General features: G+C 36.6%; 1 protein-coding gene across 1 annotated transcript; it reads left to right on the top strand.

The window, feature by feature from the left end:
- The first annotated feature begins 1,026 nt into the window (after positions 1-1,026).
- On the top strand, positions 1,027-22,047 carry LOC111051608 (facilitated trehalose transporter Tret1-2 homolog). The gene is made up of 6 exons (XM_022338148.2): positions 1,027-1,296; positions 2,352-2,496; positions 3,220-3,542; positions 12,261-12,608; positions 13,761-14,099; positions 21,621-22,047. The coding sequence occupies exons 1-6, from the start codon at positions 1,252-1,254 to the stop codon at positions 21,837-21,839; spliced, it is 1,419 nt and encodes a 472-aa protein (XP_022193840.2). The 5' UTR covers positions 1,027-1,251; the 3' UTR covers positions 21,840-22,047.
- The last annotated feature ends 217 nt before the right edge of the window (positions 22,048-22,264 follow it).

Genomic DNA, 22,264 nt, shown 5'->3' with positions numbered 1-22,264 from the left:
CCATGGTATAGGGATTTTATGTCGCAACTTTTACTGTTATCTCAGGCCGATTACTGTTGATTATTGTCGATTTTTACTGTTTTGTTGGGGTGATAGTGTATGAACGGCACAATATGAGAGACTACCAGCGTCACACAGCTGCATAGGAAAGAACTACGTGAACTATCGGCTTGGGATAACAGTAAAAGTTGCGACATAAACGCCCTATACCATGGGATATCTACTTATGCTATCGTTTCTCTATGGTAATATCCCATGCTGTAGTATTTAAAAACCTATTCCAAATGCTTAAAATATATTTTTTTAAATTAGGGAAATAGAGTTTCAGAAATATAATTTTTTATTCATTTTGCTAATCCTGTAAACAATTTTGAAAAATTGCCAAATTATTTTTTATTATTCACATTTGTCTTTAAATTTTATATGCTTGGAAAAGGTTAAAAAACCGAAATAATAAATTTGAAAGTATTTCATTATTTTATTTCCAGTTAGTACTCGTAACTGACGCATTGAATTTTTGTTCTTGCAAATCTTATAAGCATATTATTATAACTACAGTTATTATTATTGCATAGAGGTGTTGCATGTTAATTTTATTTGACTATTGTTTCAGGCACAGTAAAGGATTTACAAGAGAATAAATTTTATAACTGACGAATTATAGCTAACTGACGAATTTTGAACAGATTTCAACGTGTTTATAGGGTGACTGAACTGGAGATATCATTTTAGCCTATATTGATTTCTAATCTACATAGTAGAGTGTGGAGTGAGATAAGAACGAAATAGATATGAAAGCGTGTACACTAAATCAATAATAATCAATGAGCAGACTATCAGGAAATACTTTACAATTTACGGAAATGCACGATTCTATTCAACTTGAATATCTTCATACTGCAATATACGTTATTGAAGTCATCTCTCGTTATGCAAGAGTTTGAAAATTATTTAATTTTGCTTATCAACTATTCCCCCATTTTTTTCATCTTTTAATCTTTATAGTATATAGAAGTTCAAAACTTCCTTTCGAACTGAGCATTTTTGCTTCGAATCTCCATTAGACTACAATGTTATCAGCTCTAAGCAAACAAGATAGTATAGTATCCATGTGTTTAGAGTCTGAAATGAACTTCTAAATTACTTTACGATGACAGCGTGCAATTTGTTGAGATTTATATTTTTAAATTATATTCTATCATAATTTTATTTATGTGAGGAATCTGTGGATATCTGATTGATTTGTATAACATGGCTGATGAACTTCAATCCACAATCTCAAGTAATTTGAAGCAGGTAAATAATATTTTTTCAATTCCAGTAAATTTATTTCTTTTTTCAGCCTGAGGAAAACCACATGTTACTGAAAAATAAATCAAAGCAACCTGAATTATTTTTTGGATGACCTGTTTCATGGCGATAACTTTCTGTTTACCCACTAGGTCTCCATTGCCAGCCCCTTTTATATGGTTCAAACCAGACATAAATGGTTCAAACCAGCAATGGCTAAACGAAAAAAAAATTGTTGGTCAATCATGGGTAATACTGTGAGATGGAACTCAATTTATACAGGCACCTACTATAATAAATATTTTTTCAATTGATCTGTCGCACTGAACGATAAAAGTGAAATTTATTTATATTCATGGGCTTTGAATGTTCAATTTTCCGAGAAATAATTTATAAAAATCTAATGAAATATTTCTGGATTCCAGAATATTGTAATATTACAATACTAATATCTAGCATGAAAGCATTTCCTATATTCAAATCATCACTTATTTAAAAAAATATGTTTCTATTTTGGAAATTGTTCGGATGGATTAAGTTTTAGCATTAGGACTAAAATCACAGCAATCTCCAGTTGAAATAGCTTTGTTCAGCGAGCTGGTAACGCTTCGATAGTAGGTCCAGGTTCATATTGTCAATACATTTGCATTGCAGTCCATTTCTTTCAATCTTATTTGCTTCTTACTGATTTTAACATAGTTATGCAACGTTGCCATTCGTCTTGGACAGGTGCATCCAACTATGGAGGTGACTGTTCTACGACATAAAAGGTGCGTACAGATATACGCGCCGCGAACATGAGCAATTCACTTTTAATCAGCTGATGCCAAGCTTTTTATACCTGTATCTTACCGTTTCTGTAAAAATACAGATATAGTCAGCTGATTAAAAGTGAATAGCTCATGTTCGCGGCGCGTATATCTGTATACGCACCTTAATACATTTTCTGAGCAGCATATCATAAATATGGTCCAGTCTAGAACTTGAGAAATTTTCGTACGAGTTTTTAAAATCTACAGTGTTCCCACAAGTATAACTATTTTTTTTATTGATCCACATAGGTATTGGTGAGTTTGATATCGAGTTTAGGTATGCTGCAGACTGGAATGGTGCTCGGCTATCCTGCGGTGATGCTACCTGCCATAATAGATAGAGGAGGCAACAACAGTACTTTCTCGGTGAATAGCAATCAAGCTTCTTGGATTGGTGAGACATTTTACTATCTTTTCAACAAGTAAAACTTCGGCAGTGACAATATATGAAATATCAATTTAAAGCAATATTGTAATAAACTGAAAAAAGAAACATATCCTGAAAATAGCACACATTGAAGCATTGAACACATCTCAAGTGGAGCTAACCGGGTCACTTTTATATTGGACAGAATATTTGTTTTTCTCTCAATTGTATTATCTTCTTGATGCATTTTTGCTATAATGGCTATACACATTTGATAATAAAAATTGATAGACTTCTGAAAAGACTATATTAACTTATCCATCCAGAGCTTGAATGATTGTTTATATTGAGTTGGCTTATAATATTATTTTATAACTTACAATACGATTTTCGTTCATAATTCTTCCATAATATTACGTATTAACTTTTCTTGAAGAGAATTTTATTATATTACCTATGTTGAATGAGAAATTTCTGTAAACGACAGCAGCCGTCTCTTAAAGGTCTACCGTGTACCATACAGATACGATATAGTACATATATTATTCACAACTAGGTAGGCAGTTAAAATCACAAAATCGCAAAAATTATCAAAATTTTAGGTCTATTATTAAATACCTAGTCTAAAACCTATTAATAAAATCAAAGTTAGACTTAGGACAAAGATAAAGTTTTCATAAAGTTAGACATACTACTGTAGACTATTCAAGTTTTGATGAATCTGATGATATGATGATGCATTTTTTCCAGCAAGCCTCTCTTCGATCTCCACCCCGATTGGATGTCTCATTTGCGGACCAATGATTGATGGATGGGGTCGAGCCACAACTATAAAGATCATCAACGTCCCTTTCATTCTGGGATGGATTCTCATTGCTCTCTATCAGGAACTGATTCTTATTTACATAGGCCGAATTATTTGTGGAATAGCAATAGGTCTCAGTTCAATTCCTTCAGCAGTCTACATAACCGAAATAACTAGCAAGAGCATGCGTGGAGCGCTCACTATCATAGGATCGCTCGAAATATCTGCTGGAATCATAATCATCTATCTTCTTGGAATGTTCTTCAACGTAAGAAATCATTTGTTCATTCAAACATTCTAAATTCACGTCAAGTATTTATAAAATGTTATCAATTGACTTATAAAAGAGGAGCTCCACTATTCATAGTCCGAAAATCTATGTTACCGTAAGTGGTGCAGCCTCCTCAAGCGCTTCTGCACCCCAATCAACGGGGTGCTGTCAACAACAAAAATCTGCGCCAAGTTAATCTTTTAAAAATTAATGTAGTTAGAACTCAAATATCCACTGTTACATGCGAACCAGTAGCTTGGAACGCTTATTGTTTTAGATAGCGATGTTTCAAGTTTCTTGTAAATACTGTATAGAAAATAAATAATAAAAACGTATTTATACACTGCATTCAAATCGTATCTGAGATCACGACCTCCTATATACTACCGGACCTGAGCCTAGAAGAAAAATGGTCACCGTATGTGGTGGTCTTATAGAAATTCCTACTGAGAAAAAATCACTAATCAGCTGTTAGAGAGCGTCTCAGTTTGTCGAAATCTCAGTTCGTCTAGTTCCCATTAAAAATATCAATGCCGGCCACCACATACGGCGGCCATTTTTTTTGTAGGCGCAGGTCCGGTATACAGGAAGTCCTGCTTAGATCTATTGCACCCTTCAGTGCTGGCTAGTGCTACCTGATCTCGGGTTCGAATCCCAAAGAATAGGCATGGACGTTAGATCATCTCATCAAATCACCCTCGCACTCCCATTACCCACGCACAAGCAAAAAGCAAAAATGTCGGCATTATCTGCAATAAAAACTATTATACAGTGAATAAAAATATCCTAAACAAAGTTTTAAAAAATTAATCCAATATAAATATACAACTTATATATATATAAGTTGCAAATACTTAAGTTGCAAGTTGATACTTATATATATATAAGTTGTGTGTATATTTTTGGCTTCAAAATTTTCTGAAATAACTTAATTTATTCAAAGTGCGGTGATATTAAGTGAAAAATTTTACTATAATTTGGTATTTTAATCATTCTAAATTCAAAATTTCTAGCTAATATAATTATATTCTTGGACAGAACTTTGAACTTTAAATTTCCTCAGTAAGAACATAACCTATTTTTCGGACGTTTTATTATTTATCAAAATTTGGGAACAGAATAGTTTTGGGCTGTGCCTGTTGTTCTATCCCGATCATATTCATATGATTTGTAATTATATCAACGAATAAATAAATAAATAAATAAACATCAATAAAAGTATAGTACCTACCTATCTAAAATAACAGGCAATATTTTAAGTTCATATGAGTTTCGAAGACTATTCTCTTCCATTCTATGAAGGGTACATAAAACAAATAGATTTGTATTCGACACAATATTTTCGATAATCTCTCTATTAAATTTTTTTCAATCTTTTGAATTTTCTCAAAGATTTTGAAATGCTTATAATGATTGAGGTATTCAAAAATATGGAATTCGATGGATTAATATTATAAACTCTTTGGGTTGATTGGAAAAATCATTGATTAACACCTTTTCTGTTATAATAATATTATTTGTCAGTGAAATACTATCAGGATGTAATTCATTGAAGATGAATAAAGCCTATAAGCCTCAGATATCTAGATCTTACAAATAATAATCTCATCATTAATAAAATCACCATTCATCGTAGTATGGTAATCTTCAGATTAAGGCTGTGCAAAGGCTAAAAATAAACTTTCTACACGTGATATTTTTCCAAGTTTTTCGATTTGTTTATCATCAAGCTATCAAAATGAGAAAGTTTTTTCAGGGAAAATGTTTTTTCTGATCATTACTTTTTGAGATATGAGCGCCTGAAGTTTGAATTTTTGGGACAGAACATTTCAAATTCGGTCCGATATGAATCCATGAGATTTAGAGGATGTACCTATCTAAAATAACATGGTATTGTTGATCTAGTAAAACAAAAAGTTTCTGAGAATATCAATTGTTGAAAAAGTTATTCAATTTACCAAAAATAACACAGAATAACTCAACTAAAAGTTATTTTTAGTAAATCGAATAACTATCTTAAAAATTGATATTTTCAGAAAATTTTTGTTTTACTAGATCAACAATACCATGAAGAATCCATCCTCTGAATCTCATGGATTTAACTCTTACCGAATTTGAAATGTTCTGTTCCAAAAATTTAATCTTTAGGCGCTCATATCTCAAAAAGTAATGATCAGAAAAAAATTTCCTGAGAAAACTTTTTCATTTTGATAGCTTGATGATATACAAATCGAAAAATTTTGAAAAATATCACGAGTAGAAAGTTCATTTTTAGTCTTTGTACAGTCTTAATTTGTCATTCAATATGACATATTTCAACAGAAGCTCCGAAGCAGTTCCGTAGTGACAGTAGCCCCGTAGCTTTAGCAGAAGTAAGATGTTTTGTTGTACGGTAGCTCTCTTATCGTGATTATTATTAGTGCGATGGAATAGTCGAGTTTTCATGAAATGCCTCTGATTTTAATTCTGTTTGAACTGTCTGTGTTATTCATCTACAAGCTATTTATTGCATTTATATTATTCCGACCAACAAAATGAGTGCCTGTGCTGGATGCAAGTTTTCAATTAACCGATCAGCTAGAGACAAAGTGATATACAGATATTGATCCATCAGTTTGTTTTTCTGCCAGAGGCATGCGGTGTGAATATGAATATATTCTTTTTTATCTTAAAATCCTCATTCTCACTCTGAGAATTCAATCTCTTTCTATATCTCATGCTTATCGAGAACAGTATTACATAAAGATAGTCCCACCTTTTTAATCATTACTTATAGTACACTTTTTATTTGTTCTACCTGCTTTTTTGTCTCTTCACTCATCTCAATTTCTTTTAAATTTATGTTTAAGAGTTATTTGAATATTGCTTGTTTATTTTGAGTTATATATATATATATATATATATATATATATATATATTTCTCTTTTATTTGTGTACGCTGCTGGTGGTCGATTATGATGGCTCCTAGGGAACTGAGTGTGTATTATCAGAATGTGAGAGGTTTAAGAACCAAACTTCATGTGTTATTGAATTCTTTACTTACTTGTGAGTATCTTGCTGACTGAGACATGGTGAGACATGGCTGAATTCCGGTTTTTCTGACAATGAGATCTTTGATGAAATTTATGTCGTCTATTGCCGGGATCGACCCGGAAGTGACTCCTGTCGTGGAGGGATCAATTCATCTTTCGATTGTCGTAGTTTTGAGAGTTTAATGATAAAAATATTTGTTAGGGATGGTCCTCTATACGTTAATGTTGTTTATTTTCTCAACTCCGCCAATTCTGATCACTATAATAGGTATTTCGATTGTATTGAGGGTTATGCCAATGTGATAGGTGATAGATTGCTTGTTGCAGGTGACTTCAATTTGCCTGAAGTGATAGACTGTAATAAATTATGATCTTCTTAATGGTTCTGTGACCACTAAAAGGTTAGGGAATTTCCTAAATTTTTATGATTTGAAATCTACTAATAGACTAGTATTCAAAACTCCAATTTTCGTACACTTGATTTAGTCCTCTGTCGTTTACCCGTCGTAATCCTACAGAACGAACCCAATCCGCTGGTACCAGATGATATTGAACATCATCCAGCTCTTAATAATAAACTTGCTGAGTGATATTGCTGTGAAAAGACGATCACTCAATAATGCTGCTCCTGTCTTTGATCTCCGTAGAGCAGATTATTTTGCTTTATATAACTTGCTCAAAGATTACGACTGGAGTGGCTTGTACGGAATTGATGAAGTTGATGCGGCTGTTGACTGCTTCTACAGTGTAATCTATGAATGTTTTATTGCCACGATTCCTCTTAAATCAATTCCACGTGAACGGTCCAAGTACCCGCCTTGGTTCACTCACCAAATCATTGAAATGGTGAAGAGGAAGAGCAAATGTGCGCGTAAAAAACGGTCTTCAGTTGGTTATACATGGATGAATTTCTAATGACTGAGAAGAGAGCTGAAATCTCTTATTTCAGAGGCCTATCGGAATTATTTTATTAAGGTAGAATCGGATCTAGGATACAATTCCAAAAATTTTTGGACGTTTGTTAATAATAAACGCAATTCTAATGGCTTTTGTGAGAGGATGTCGCTGCATGATGAAAATTTTGTTGGGGATGATATTACTTCAGGATTCGCTAAATACTTTGGTTCTGTTTTTTTACCGGTCACATTTTGCTACGATAAGGGTGATTCGCTTGATTTTGTTCATAATATTACAAGTGGTACTTTGGAAATATCGTCAATATCAGAGGATAGAATCAAGTCAGAAATTGATAGATTGAAGCCGAGGGTGGCTCCTAGGCCTGATGGTGTTCCTGCCTTCATTGTCAAGGGTTGTTGGGAGCTACTAATTGGGCCTTTGAAGTTCATCTTTGATTTGTCACTGAAAACTGGAGTATTTCCGAGCAGATGGAAGATCTCGAAGATAGTCCCTATATTCAAATCCGGTAGGAGAGATGAGATCATGAACTATAGACCAATAAGTATATGTCAGTCTTTGCCAAAGTTTTTGAAAGATCACTTTATGATAGGATTCTTTGGTATTCACGCCCTATAATGTCTGATAATCAGCACGGTTTTCTTCCTGGAAGATCAGTTGTAACAAATTTGTTGGAGTTCACAGTATCTGTCTCTAATGTGCTGGATGCTGGTGGGGAGGTTGATGTTATCTATACAGACTTTAGTGAAGCCTTTGATCGTGTCAGTCACGGTGTATTATTGAAGAGACTATCTCAGCTAGGCTTCAGCACTGCATTAATTGAATTCTTCAGGAGTTATCTATTTCAAAGAAAGAATTTTGTATCTGTGCAGGGAAGCATTTGTTGTGCTTACTTCAGTACTTCTGGTGTTCCTCAAGGCAGCAATCTGGGACCACTTTTGTCTCTGCTACTGATTAATGAGCTACCCCTCCAGATACCCAACTCCAGGTGTTTGATTTTTGCAGACGATATGAAAATCTTCAGAGGGGTGAGAGGCTTGGACGATTGTTATTCCTTGCAGGCTGACGTTGACAGGGTTGCATTGTGGTGCCATGAGAATAAACTTGAAATGAATGTTGAAAAGTGCAAATGTATGACCATCTCTAGAAAAGCTAAACCAATTTGTCATTCCTACTTGATTGAGGGTGTTTGCTGGGAGAGGGTTACAGTTTGCAGGGATCTGGGCGTTGTTTTCAGTAGTGCACTGTCCTTCTCAGCACATGTCGACCATGTCATAAGCAAAGCAAACAGGCTCTTGGGCTTTGTCCTGAAAAACTAGTTTCAATAATGTTAATACTGCGGTAACGCTGTATCAATCTCTGGTCAGGAGTGCTCTTGAGTATGCATCCATTGTTTGGAGTCCTTCCACTCATCTGGATACATTGAGAATCGAGCGGGTGCAGAATAAGCTTCTCCGCTTCCTTTTCTACATGAAATTCGGAAGAGCATGTCCTCTGGGTTTTCCCTCTGGACGTTTGAGATGCCTGTTCAATTTAGACTCTTTGGGAACTAGGCGTGACAGGTTCTCGGTGCTTTTTGTTTTGTCACTGTTGAGGAGTTCTGTCGATTCACCTAGTCTCCTCGCAAAAATTGGTTTTCAGGTGCCCTCCTTCAATGTAAGAAGATTTAGGACCTTTCATATCCCAAGGTCAAGAAGTTTGCATAATTATTGCTCTCCATTAAACAGAGCACTGAGACTTTTCAATGATTTTTGTGATGGAGTTGATGTAGGCCTACATGGCCCTGCCAGTGAGGCTAGAAGGCTAATTGTTGAGGCTATTGTTCACTGAATACATCAATCACAGTCTTTGGGATAGTCAGTTGCTCTGATGCTTTCTCTTATTTTTAGAAATATATATTTTCCCCTTATTTCCCCCCGTATTATAGGTAAAGAAAGTTAAATTCCCCCATGCCTATTATTAACTTAGCCTATTATTATAGATAATTATAATTAGGTGATTCATAATTATGGTAAAATATTTTAATACGTGATAGTAGAGGTAAAAATAAGAAAAAAGTTCATATAAACATATATCCATAAACGCTTCATTAGCGAGCGATACAGAATGAAAGATTTCGCCCGGAATTCAGTTCCTCTGGTGAAATACACCGATGCTGAACTGCTTGGGGACTAGTTTTTGAAAAACTTATGCTGGATTCATACGGAAAAATATCTGAAAAATTGAATAAAACTAGTCTGGAAGCTGTAGTGTGAGTAGTTTTTGAGAAAAAAGTTGAAATATGCAAAAAAATTTAAGTAGAAAAACACAGACTTCTACGTTTGATGCCCAATAACTTCCTTTAATGACCAGTAAATAAATAATTTTTTGCAATAAAAATTGTAGTGAATTTGATTCTGAAAAGAATTATGAAAGCTGTGTAAACTAAATTTGAATAAAATGTATTCTTATGTAGTGCATTACACAACAAAAATTTGCTGTTTTGTGAGGAGAGAACTAATAACTCATAGGTTGTAGCTGATTGCAAATAAAATATTTGGTTTTTTATGAAAAGTTTTTTTTTTATATGAAAGTAGCATATCTAAATGACATTAAACCTATACCAGAAGACTAGTAGATTATGCCATTAAGCCTGGGAGGAAGCTCGAACAGAAGTAGATGATCTCCTATGATTCCTGCCCAAATGTTTACTGATAACTGATGTTGTGGAAGATTAGGATTGATGGCATGAGGATACTCAGCTGCCCAAATATGTTGGTTGTGGACGTTAACGATAGCTGTTCTTGTAAAGTGTGCCTCGTTGGTGAATGAAACGGTTGTTAAAAATTTTGGGTAAACAAGTTTTACTAAAAACCATCGGCAAATACCAGCACGGGGAATATAGTCTCGTGGCAATAGAGTATGAGCTTTCTGGAGGTGGTATGGATGTAATTGTTGCTATTTTAGTATCCTCCAAATAATAGACTGATTGACATTAAACTGCACTGACAATTCTCTCGTGCTCTTCTCTGGATGTTCATAAATTTCATTAAGAACTTGTTCTTCTAACTCAACAGTCATAGTAGATCGGGGTCTGCCTGCATAAATGTGCTCTTGGGATATCAAAGAACATGTTTCAGACAGACGTTGATGAATAGTGGCAAAAAACCTTGAACTTGGACATACTCGGTTAGGAAAGTTCTCTTGATACAAAGTACTTCAGTACTATTACAGTGTCCCATTCTATACATTAAATGCATGTCAGCTAATTCGGAGTATGAATAATGTCTAAGATTACCTGCCATTTTTAAAAAAGTTGAAACTCAATACAAAAGCAAAGTGGAATGGTTACAAATAACTGGTTAATAGATTTAACAAAAAACACAGCGCGGTTACAGTAGGCCTAACTTACAGTTTGTTTGTTTTTTTGTTCAACAGTGAGCTAAAATATTTCTGAAAATAATTTTCAGCTGATAATTTCTATTAAATATTTTCTTATTTGAATAATAAATCAGCTGTTTTGGAACAGCTGTTATTAAAATCCATGTTTTATTTGCAATCAGCTACAACCTATGAGTTATTAGTTCTCTCCTCACAAAACAGCAAATTTTTGTGGTGTAATGTACTACATAAGAATACATTTTATTCAACTTTTATTTAAATTTAGTTTACACAGCTTACATAATTCTTTTCAGAATTGAATTCTCTACAATTTTTATTGCGAAAAATTATTTGTTTACTGGTCATTAAAGGAAGTTATTGGGCATCAAACGTAGAAGTCTGTGTTTTTCTACTTAGAGTTTTTGCATAATTCAACTTTTTTCTCAAAAACTACTCACACTACAGCTTCCAAACTAGTTTTATTCAATTTTTCAGATATTTTTCCATATGAATCCAGCATAAGTTTTTCAAAAACTAGTCCCCAAACAATTCAGCATCGGTGTATTTCACCAGAGGAACTGAATTCTGGGCGAAATCTTTCATCCTGTATAGCTCGCTAATGAAGCGTTTATGGATATATGGATATATGTCTATATGAACTTTTTTTCTTATTTTTACCTCTACTATCACGTATTAAATTATTTTACCATAATTATGAATCACTCTGTATAACTACTATGATATAACTCACATTTTCTTTGGTTTTTTTATCTCTCAAGCATGCTTTGTAAATTATTTTTGCACATGAATCTTTTGTTCAATAATACTTGTCTCTCTTTCAAACTAGTAATTCTTAGATTAGTCTCACATTATTTTACTTTTTTCAAATTTACATGATTATGTATGTAACACTTATATTATATTTAGTACAGCTTGACTTGTTAACCTTAATATTTTCTTTTCTTTGCTTCATAATAATGTTTTCCAATTTATTCATCTGTAGCTTCAAATTACATTTAACATAATTCAATTTCTCTATTAATATTAGTTAATTTTATTTTAATCAGTCTCTACTTTCACATGCTTTCCATTTACCATGCTTATATTTATATCTTAAGCTATTTATACCTAATTGCTTCACAGCACACACTTTATGAATGTAGTATCATAATATTATCTTCCGTATCTTTCATTGTATTACCATTTATTTTTCATTTCTTACATGGTTCAATTTGTTGGTAAATAGTAGTGAAGACTGATTTGGGCGTAATGCCTGTAGTCTTCCTTGACATTGTAAATAAATAAATATGCTCTGGATTCTACCTTGGGATAGAATTGCCAAATAAAGTGTTGCAATAGTTATAGTTCATCAATCTCTAATCTGAATTATTTTTTGTTGAAATAATAGGATGATTACCAATACCTGGCTTGGTTGTCTGCTGGGGTTTCAATTTCCTCTACTCTTCTGACTCTCTGTTTCTTACCCGAGTCTCCAATTTGGCTGCTCAATAGAAAAAAGAAATTGCAGGCCAAAAAGACTTTGATGGAAGATCAGCATGCTTCCGACCCCAGTATAGCCCGGAGCGAGATTGAAACTTTGGCGCCCTCCACTTCTCAAGAGAATACCTCACACACCAAATGGAGCAGGACTATTGTTCAGCTCCGAAGGCCACAGAGCTACAAGCCTCTTATCATCATGAACTTGTTCTTCCTATTTCAACAATTTTCTGGGATAATGGCTGTAATCGTATATGCAGTGAGTATATGCAATATATGAACCTATTCCGTAACTATTTTCCCATCAGCAATTAAATTTTGTTTTATTTTTCAAACCCATTGGATTTGGAAGTGGAAATATAAAGTATGTAGAGTTTAGCCTAGACTAACAATCCACTAAGGTTTGGTACACCATGTTCCACAAACATTGGGGCTACTCTTGGTCACCATATATGGCGAGGTGGATCAATTTTTAGGTCTCCCTACTAATACAAGTCATGTGACAAATCGCTAAATAATTATATGGAATTGATATAATGTAAAAAAGACAAACAACATAAAAGGATAGGTACTGGAAGTGTAGCACATGAGAAATTTATCAAGTCTTTTATCTTTTATATTATCAGTGCCAAGTCTATGGGATAACTCAAAAATATTTCTCCATTTTTTTTTCAAAAATGTTTCTCCATCTCAACTCAATTTTCAGCAGAAATAATTGTTCATTTCCAATAAAACAGCTTATATAATCTTATAATACCAGAATAGTTATTACTGGAATGAGGTATAATACTTGAAGGATCAATACATTGATGTACTTGAAGTTATAATACATAGGAAATCCAAGTACCGTATGTGGGTATAGACCCAAGCACCTAACCATTGGCATAGAAAGCACCTTATAACATTGGGGGGGGGGGCACCGAGGGGTGTGGGGGTATGGAACACACCACCAAACGTGGGTCCGGTGGTCCTCCCCCGGAAAATAAAAAAACCTCAATTTAGTGCGATTTGGTGCAATGTCTATTTTAAAACTAACTTCTAAATTACGTATTTTTAACTTTTTTTACAGTAATTTATTTCAAAACAATAAGAAAAATCAAATATTAATGTGGAGATTTGAAGTCTCAATTACTTATAATACTCATGACAAATTAACAGGAATAATAGATCTGTAACAAGTGAATTATGTTGGAATAAGTAAAATACAGTAAATTGAAATCAAGCTCATTTACATCAAAAATCATTCAATATGTGCATTATTCATATTCATCAATCAGTGCTTGGAACTTTTGAAAATTTTATTTCTTAATATTCATTGCTTGAATGCCTGTATTTCAAATACCGTAAGATATATAATTTTAAATAATGCTATGAGCCTTATGACTAAAATACCAATAATGTTTTTTTTCAGCCGAACTTTGCCAAAGATGCTGGTATAACAGGACACATACAACTTGTTGCTTTGAGCATAGCTGTTGTGAGAATGTTTTCCATATTGATAGCAGCCTGGGCTTCAAGGAAGTTTGGCAGACGAAAACCAGCTATCTTTTCAGGGATTGGAATGACAATATTCCTTTCAATGTTGACCTTAAACATATATATTCAAGGCATTGCACACTCGTCTGATACTGGTGAAATAGCCTGGCTACCAGTAACCTGCCTTCTGCTCTACATCTTCACCAGCTGTGTTGGGTTCGCAACACTACCATGGTCCATGATAGGAGAGGTCTTCCCAACAGAGATAAGGGGGGTGAGTATAACCTATCATTTATTTTAAAATTGTGTTACCGCCAATATAACTTCAGCAGTTTCCCTTTTATATCTGTCGGTAAGTTGGCTGTGTGTTTTGAATCAACCGCGCTCACCCATGGCCATCTAACATGCCACTGCCATCAGCCGCAATGATAGCGCCAAGCCCATTGTAGATGGCACTGCTCTCTCTCTCGGCTTGTTCCACTCCCCACTACTACTTCTCCCGTTTCCGCTTTGTCAAGATGGCTTGTTCTAAAACGTGCACTAACGCTACCAATTTTTCCTCCCTTTGAAAGAACTCATAAATGTACGACCTCTTCACTGCGACATGGGCCCATGTTTTCCCCCCAGCCAGTGCAAGTGATTTCTTATTACAATAACGTGCTACCGCCTACCCAAACGAGAAAACCGCTGTTACAGTCCACTGCGAACCCGCCATCCTTGTACGAGAAGCTTCTTAAAGGTAACGACTTTATTTTGAGCTACTAAGTAACGTGTTTTGAAGCCCATTACATTGGCTCTAACACGATTCTGGTCCTCCGGGCCGGATGAAATTATTACGATCGACCTATGGATGAATCTTCAATTATTTTCGCATTCTTCGAATTTCTCAAGGTTGAGGTTAGATGAATCGAATCAGTAGCGTGCAAGCATCGACTATCGAAATATCGATCATTAACCGTCATCAATCATCGAGATATCGACTATCGACTATCGATTTTACTGAAACATCAACCTAGCCTCAAAATTTTGTTTACAAAATTATTTTTTGAACTGTTTTTGAATGTTATTTTGCTGAAATGGCCGAGGTACTCTTGCTCAACAAGCTAAAACGCACTCAGCTGTCGCTTTGCGCTTTAGCCAACAAATATGAATTTGAAATACCGATAAAATTATGCGAATATTATTTGGACTTAAACAAAAAATTTGAAAAATTAGCTGATGATTTTAACAACCTACAACGTGATGAAATGCCTTTAGCTACTTTGACCGAATTCGATAACGTTCAAAAGGAATTTCAAGACACTTTTGATCAAATTAAATTAAAAGAAGAAGTAAATACCTGCACTCCTACTGAATCTAAAGCGTCAATTTTATCAAGCCGCAATTGTCCATCCCAGTATTCTCTGGAGACATGGAGCAATGGGCTTCCTTTAAAAACGTATTTGAAGCGGCTGTACATAATTGCAAAGACTTTTCAAATGATGAAAAATACTATCTACTTGTATCCTATTTACGTGGAGACGCCTTGTGCTTAGTTCAAAACTTTGCTGACACTGAAAATGCATACAAGCTTGCCTTCGAAAGTTTGCATAACCGATATGACAACAAACGCTATCGAGCTTATGCCTTATACAGCAAAATCACAAACTTTCAGCCGAAGGGCAGTATTGTTGAAGTACTTAGACATTTTGCCATTGAATTAGGCTCAGCTAAGCAATCACTATTTAATTTGAAATTGAACCATGCTGATTTCTTAATAACAATGATTTGCCTTCAGAAATTGCCTAACGCTGTAAGAGCCAAATTTGAGAATTCTTTGGGCCCTGACGACTTACCTGCTTTTGACCACCTGATGAAATTCATTTCCAACCAAGAAAAATCGCTGGAGGTAACCGCCATCAATGAGGTGAGCGAACAGTTATCTAGTGCTAGTTACACCGCTATACCAACCGCAAAAGTGAAGACTGAAGATCATTCACAAGTAGTAAAACCGCAATTTACTGAAAACAAAAGTGGCAGCAATCTGTGTGTACTATGCAACATTCCTCATCCATTGTACAAATGTGAGCGCTTTAGGAAGGAACCTATCAACAAACGAATGGATATTGTCAAGCAAAACCGCAGATGCTTCGGATGCCTCAGGTCCCACCTCAAAGCCAAATGCAATTCACTGTCCTCTTGTCGTGCATGTAAATCAATCCATCACCATACCCTGCTATGCAAAAATAATGAGAGTTCACAATCCTTTTTAATTGCTGAACGCCGACCAGATCGCTACCCTTCTGGCTCTCATAATAGGCCTACCATATCTAGTTACCAACCAGCTTCCACCTCTGGAGGTGCTAGCTGTCGCTCCCCGCCACCAGGATTTGAACCAATGTCAACACAGCGGTTTACCGATGACATACACTCATCACAATATGTAAGTAATTCATGTTGTACCGATTCGAGAATCCCACAAAACACGGCCAGTCCCTCACGGTCTTCTTCGTCACCTTTTGGCACAGCGCCTGTGACCAATATCTCAACCCCAACCCGCAGTTCATCCACCGGCATGCCGGACACCTTCAGTGGCTGTGCACAAGTGAAAGCTGTACACGCTTCTGCTTTACTGGGCACCGCTATCGTTGCCGTTGTTGATCAATACAACTGATCACAATTACTACGTGCTGTATTGGATTGTGGCTCCATGAGATCGATTATCACTACCCGAGCTGCCCAGCAACTTGGTATCACCATCATGCCCGCACGCATTCAGATTAATGGTATCTCTGAACAAGCGACCGCTGTAAAAGGTACCACTCATTTGACACTGCTATCTCGACCGCAGTTTAACACCTTTCTCCAAACTGAAGCCCTTGTCTTAGAGCAAATAGCTGGTGACCTACCCGCTTTTCCAATCAGCAGTGAGCTCAAAACCTCACTTTCACATTTGGATCTCGCTGACCCTGGTTTTGACCAACCCAATAGGATAGACCTCTTGATCGGAGCTGACATTTGTATTTGTTTCTTCCGCCAATGCTATTATACCAGGAAATCCCGCTGCCTTCGCCACTATATTTGGCTATGTTCTGAGTGGAAAGCTAAATATTGAGGACTCGCCTGCTCCGCTTCATCAGATGCAACTTATCTGCACCATGTTTGCCCGCGAAGAACCGCTTGCTGAGGTCATGAACAAGTTTTGGGAGACTGAAGATGTCCAAATAAATGCGAAACTCTTATCACCTGAAGATGAACTCTGTGAACAGCTCTATGAGTCCACTACCTACCGCAATGATGAAGGCAGATATGTAGTCGCACTCCCCTTCAAGCCTAGCGCGCCTGTTCTTGTTTCAAACTGCAAGCAAGCTTATCGAAGTCACCTTGGATTATTAAAACGCTTGGAAAATTCTTCGGAACTAAAGAAGAAATACGACAACTTCATGACAGAATATCATGAGCTTGGCCATTTGGAACTTGCCAAATCCACTTCTGACTATGTGATTCCACACCATGCAGTTTTTAAAAATAAGGACCCCACTCAGAAAATCAGGGTGGTGTTTAATGCTTCCAGCAAGGATACCAATGGCATTCACTAAATGAGAATTTGTTACCAGGGCCAAAACTGCAGTCCAATATTATTCAAGTATTGACCAAATTCCGCACTTACAAGTACATTGTCCTTTCTGATTGCAAGCAGATGTATCGCCAGATTTTGTTAAGGCCTGAAGACTGCCGTCACCAACATGTTTTTTGGAAACCTAATTATCATGAACCTGCAAAAGAATTTGAACTTAAAACCGTAACCTATGGGCTTACTTCCAGTGCTTATTTAGCGCAACGCACATTGCAACAACTTGTCAAGGATGAAGGAGAAGCATTCCCTCTGGCAAGTAAAGTTTTAACAAGTCAAACTTATGTTGATGACCTGCTGGGAGGAAGTAACAATTTTTCTGAAGCACAAACGCTTATTTCTGAACTGATTGAGTTATTGTCGCTTGGCTCCTTTGAACTTCGGAAATGGAACTCTAATACTCCTGAATTGATCGCTAACTTGCCTGCAGAATTTTTGGAAAATCAAGATTGTATGTTTGATGACAACGCTACTGCAAAAGTTCTTGGAATTGTCTACAGCCCGCTCGCGGACAACTTTCGCTATTTCATTTCTCCTTTTAATGGGCAAATCACTAAAAGAACCGTTCTATCATTCATCGCTCGAGTCTACAACCCCCTTGGGTGGCTCACTCCTCTCATAATGCTGTTCAAGCTATTCATGCGCACGCTGTGGTCTCAGCAATTAGCTTGGGACACTGAGGTTCCAGCCTCACTTCGAGCTCATTGGGAGCTGATTACAGCTGAAATTTCCCGTTTGGACAATGTTGTAATCCCGTGTTTACTCGCCTGTAACCGCTCTACTACCCGGCTGCTTGGATTCGCCGATGCCTCCGAAAAGGGGTTTGCTGCTTGTATATATATTCATGAAGAGACTGAAAATAGATATGTTAACTGCCATCTCATAGCCGCCAAAAGTCATGTCGCCCCGCTGAAAACTATGACAATTCCATGCCTGGAATTGATGGGTTGTTTGCTGCTTGCTCGTTTACTATCCGCCATCTTACCTACGCTGTCCGAATATGATTTACAAGAAATTCGACTCTACACCGATTCCAAGACTGCCTTGGATTGGATCAACACACCCACATACAAATTGCAGATTTTTGTTGCCAACAGAGTACAGCAAATTACTCAGTTAACAAAACTTGAGTCATGGCATCACGTTACTTCTGCTAACAACTGTGCAGATATTGCTTCGAGAGGCTTGACTCCCGCTGAAATCGTCTCCTGCCATGATTGGTGGCACACTACCAATGTGTTTCGTTGTCTCGCCACTGACTTTCCCGTGTCCAATCATCTTGTTTCCAACATTGTACCTGAGATGAAAACTAACCCGCTGTACATTCTCGCTACTGTTGAAGAACCAATTGAGAATCGTTTGTATACCGCTATAGAACGTGTATCCAAATTTGAAAGCTATGTCGTATTTTTGTCTACATACTAAGATTTGTCAACCGCATCAAACCAGCCCGTTATGAATATCGCTGCAAAATAGTCAAACAGATTGAAACCTGTGAAATGCCTGCCTCAATTGACACCACCGCCTGTGAAGCTGAAATAGCTAGAAAACTCATTGTTCATGTTGTGCAACGGGATAAATTTCAGAAGGAAATAACAGAGTTGAAAGCTGGAAAATGTCCTAAGCATCTACTAACGTTGCAACTGTACATTGATGATTATGATTTGATACGCTTATCTGGTCGTCTTGAGCACGCTCCGATTTCTAGTGAAGCTAGAAATCCATTATTGCTGCCGAAAAATGAGCATGTATCCTCACTCATCATTCGACACATACATCTTCAAAATTGTCATGCTGGTCCCCGCACCACACAAGCAGCTGTTTGCCAACAGTATTGGATAATCTCTGCCCGCAATCAAGTTCGCCGCATAATACATCAATGTGTCATTTGTAACCGCTTTTGCCGCACCAACCTACAGCAACGTATGGCCCCGCTACCTGCTGAACGAGTCACCGCCAATAGACCATTCAATTTAACTGGCTTGGACTTTGCTGGTCCTTTCTCATGCAAAACATCTTTATTGAAATGCACACAAACAACAAAAGGTTATCTGTGCATATTTGTATGTTTGACCACCAAAGCTACTCATCTAGAGTTCCTGTCCTCGATGTCTGTCAACAACTTCATCGCCGCTCTACACCAATTTATTGCCCGCAGAGGTGCGCCGCACACTCTGTTTTCAGACAACGCTAAGACTTTCACATCCGCCGCAAGAAAAATGTATGAGTTAGAAAAACTCTTGAAGACGATGCCCTCTGAAGTGAAGTGCTTTCTGTCTAACTACGGCATAAACTGGAAGTTCATTCCCCCTTATGCTCCGCATCAAGGAGGCATATGGGAAGCCGCCGTCAAATCCGCCAAAACACTGCTACACCGCTGTATTGGGGACACAGCTCTTACATACGAAGAGTATGACACCATTTTCGTTAGAATTGGAAGTATTCTAAATAGTCGACCGCTTACAGAATTGTCCTCTGAACCTGCTGAAGCTGCCTCCGTGCTCACTCCCGGGCACTTCCTAATTGGTAGACCTCTTACCGCACCACTGCAACCCATAGAGACGAAGGAACTATTGGTCGCACGCCGCTGGAGACTTACAAACCAAGTGACCCAATATTTCTGGAATCGCTGGTCCAAGGAGTACCTATGCACCTTGATCAATCGCACAAAATGGAAAACCGCTGAAAGAAACTTGCAACTTAACGATTTGGTCATAATCAAATCTGTCAACACCTCTCCTCTCAGCTGGCCGTTAGGCAGGATTATTGCGCTACACCCTGGTAAAGATGGACTAGTACGTGTAGTCACTATCAAATGCGCATCTGGGAACATTGTTTGAGACATACGCAAAGTTCACCGCATCATTTGAAACCTTCTACAAGTTACCGCACACACCGCATGAAGACCGCCTCGCTCACATCCGTGAGGATTGTTATTGTCTACACCGCCGTTCCTGTCTACACTGCTGTTTCTGTCTACACCGCTGCTCCTAGCTACACCACTGTTCCTGTCTGCGCCACCTTTCTGGTCATTTGTGCAACGCTCTCACTGTGTATTGTCACCGACCCGCTGGAGATTGTTTCCACCACTATGAAAAACTGTTCGTTTTTGAGGGGGAGGTATGTTACCGCCAATATAACTTCGGCAGTTTCCCTTTTATATCTGTCGGTAAGTTGGCTGTGTGTTTTGAATCAACCGCGCTCACCCATGGCCATCTAACATGCCACTGCCATCAGCCGCAATGATAGCGCCAAACCCATTGTAGATGGCACTGCTCTCTCTCTCGGCTTGTTCCACTCCCCACTACTACTTCTCCCGTTTCCGCTTTGTCAAGATGGCTTGTTCTAAAACGTGCACTAACGCTACCAATTTTTCCTCCCTTTGAAAGAACTTATAAATGTACGACCTCTTCGCTGCGACATGGGCCCATGTTTTCCCCCCAGCCAGTGCAAGTGATTTCTTGAAAATATGTCTTTCTTGTGAAATATGATATTATGCAAAATATGAACCAAGACATACAATCGGAAATTTCATAATGATGGTTTTGGTCTTTTAGCTTAGTTATTTATGTAATTGCATTTCTGGATCATTCAGAGTTGTAGATATAATGAACGAGACACTTTTTCTTGTGAATCACTAACACTATCAATTCATAATTAGAAGTAGTAGATAGTAAAATTTTTAAAAACATTGGTGAAACATTATTTTGGAATGGATTACAACCTGAATGCAACTAATATTTCAAAACTAACGTAAAATTATGATATTTTATATTATTGAATATAATATTTCAAATTCAAACCCGAACACTATTCTATAGGTTCCTGCTTGAATTTTCCATTCAAGTTATATTTTGATGGGAAATATAAATTTTAAACATAGGCTATGCAAATAAACTATAGAACCCAAATTCTATATTACCGATTACAGAAAGATTGGGTGAATCAACCTAATAATATTAATAATTTTTGCCGATAAAATTGGCATAATCTGAGTTGAAAATGCTCCTATAAAGAAAAATGCATGCTCTTGAAATATCGAATCTACTTTGAATCCAATGTATAATGCAACATGGGAAAATTATATTTTTATGCCCATAATAGAAAAAGCATAGGTACAGTAGCCTATTCAATATCTTCAAATATAAACCTTATTTACGTGAAAATATGTTTACCTTGCAGGTAGCAAGCGGATTTACAGCATGTATGGCTTATGTGTACAGCTTCTTATCTATCAAATTTTATCCAGATATGGAAGAACAACTGGGAGAAGGAGGAATATTTTTGTTCTATTTCATCGCTGCTACTTTAGGAACAGTTTTTGTCATCTTATTCCTTCCTGAAACTCAGGGTAAAACTTTAGATGAAATCGGAAATGATTTCGCCAAAACAAATGGTTAGTGAATGGAAGTGAGTAAAAAAGTTACAGGAAACCTTTTAAAAATGATCGCGATTGATTTTAGATATAACATTGATGTCTATTTGATCATGCATTTCTTTTATTTCAATAAACTTACGAATAGAGTTGATAGCCATCTCTTAATATACTTCAGCATTTTCTGTAAGAGTGTATAGTACCTATTATAAAACAGTGTTCATCTATACAGTAGTTACAGTATTATAAATTCATTCAGAACTAAGAACTTGACCCTATATTCAATTTATAAGGCTCCATAGGACAATGGAGAATGTAATATTCAGAATAGATATCTATTAGCAGACATTACAAGCAGAGATTTTATTCGAGTTCAGCTTACAGTTATTATCGGTATCTTTTGACAAACTCTTCCAACTTCGTTAATATGACGAACACTCGTCACAGTCCA

Source organism: Nilaparvata lugens, chromosome 1 (assembly GCF_014356525.2).
Source record: "Nilaparvata lugens isolate BPH chromosome 1, ASM1435652v1, whole genome shotgun sequence".
NCBI lineage: Eukaryota > Metazoa > Arthropoda > Insecta > Hemiptera > Delphacidae > Nilaparvata > Nilaparvata lugens.
Note: the sequence above shows the minus strand (reverse complement) of the source record. Positions and strands in the feature narration are given on the sequence as shown.

Excerpts from the sequence above, each read along its gene's own strand:
- LOC111051608 (XM_022338148.2), top strand. The coding sequence starts at position 1,252 with ATGGCTGATGAACTTCAATCCACAATCTCAAGTAATTTGAAGCAG. Across the intron at positions 3,543-12,260 it reads TTCTTGGAATGTTCTTCAAC|GATGATTACCAATACCTGGC; the intron begins GTAAGAAATCAT and ends TTGAAATAATAG. Across the intron at positions 14,100-21,620 it reads TCCCAACAGAGATAAGGGGG|GTAGCAAGCGGATTTACAGC; the intron begins GTGAGTATAACC and ends TTTACCTTGCAG.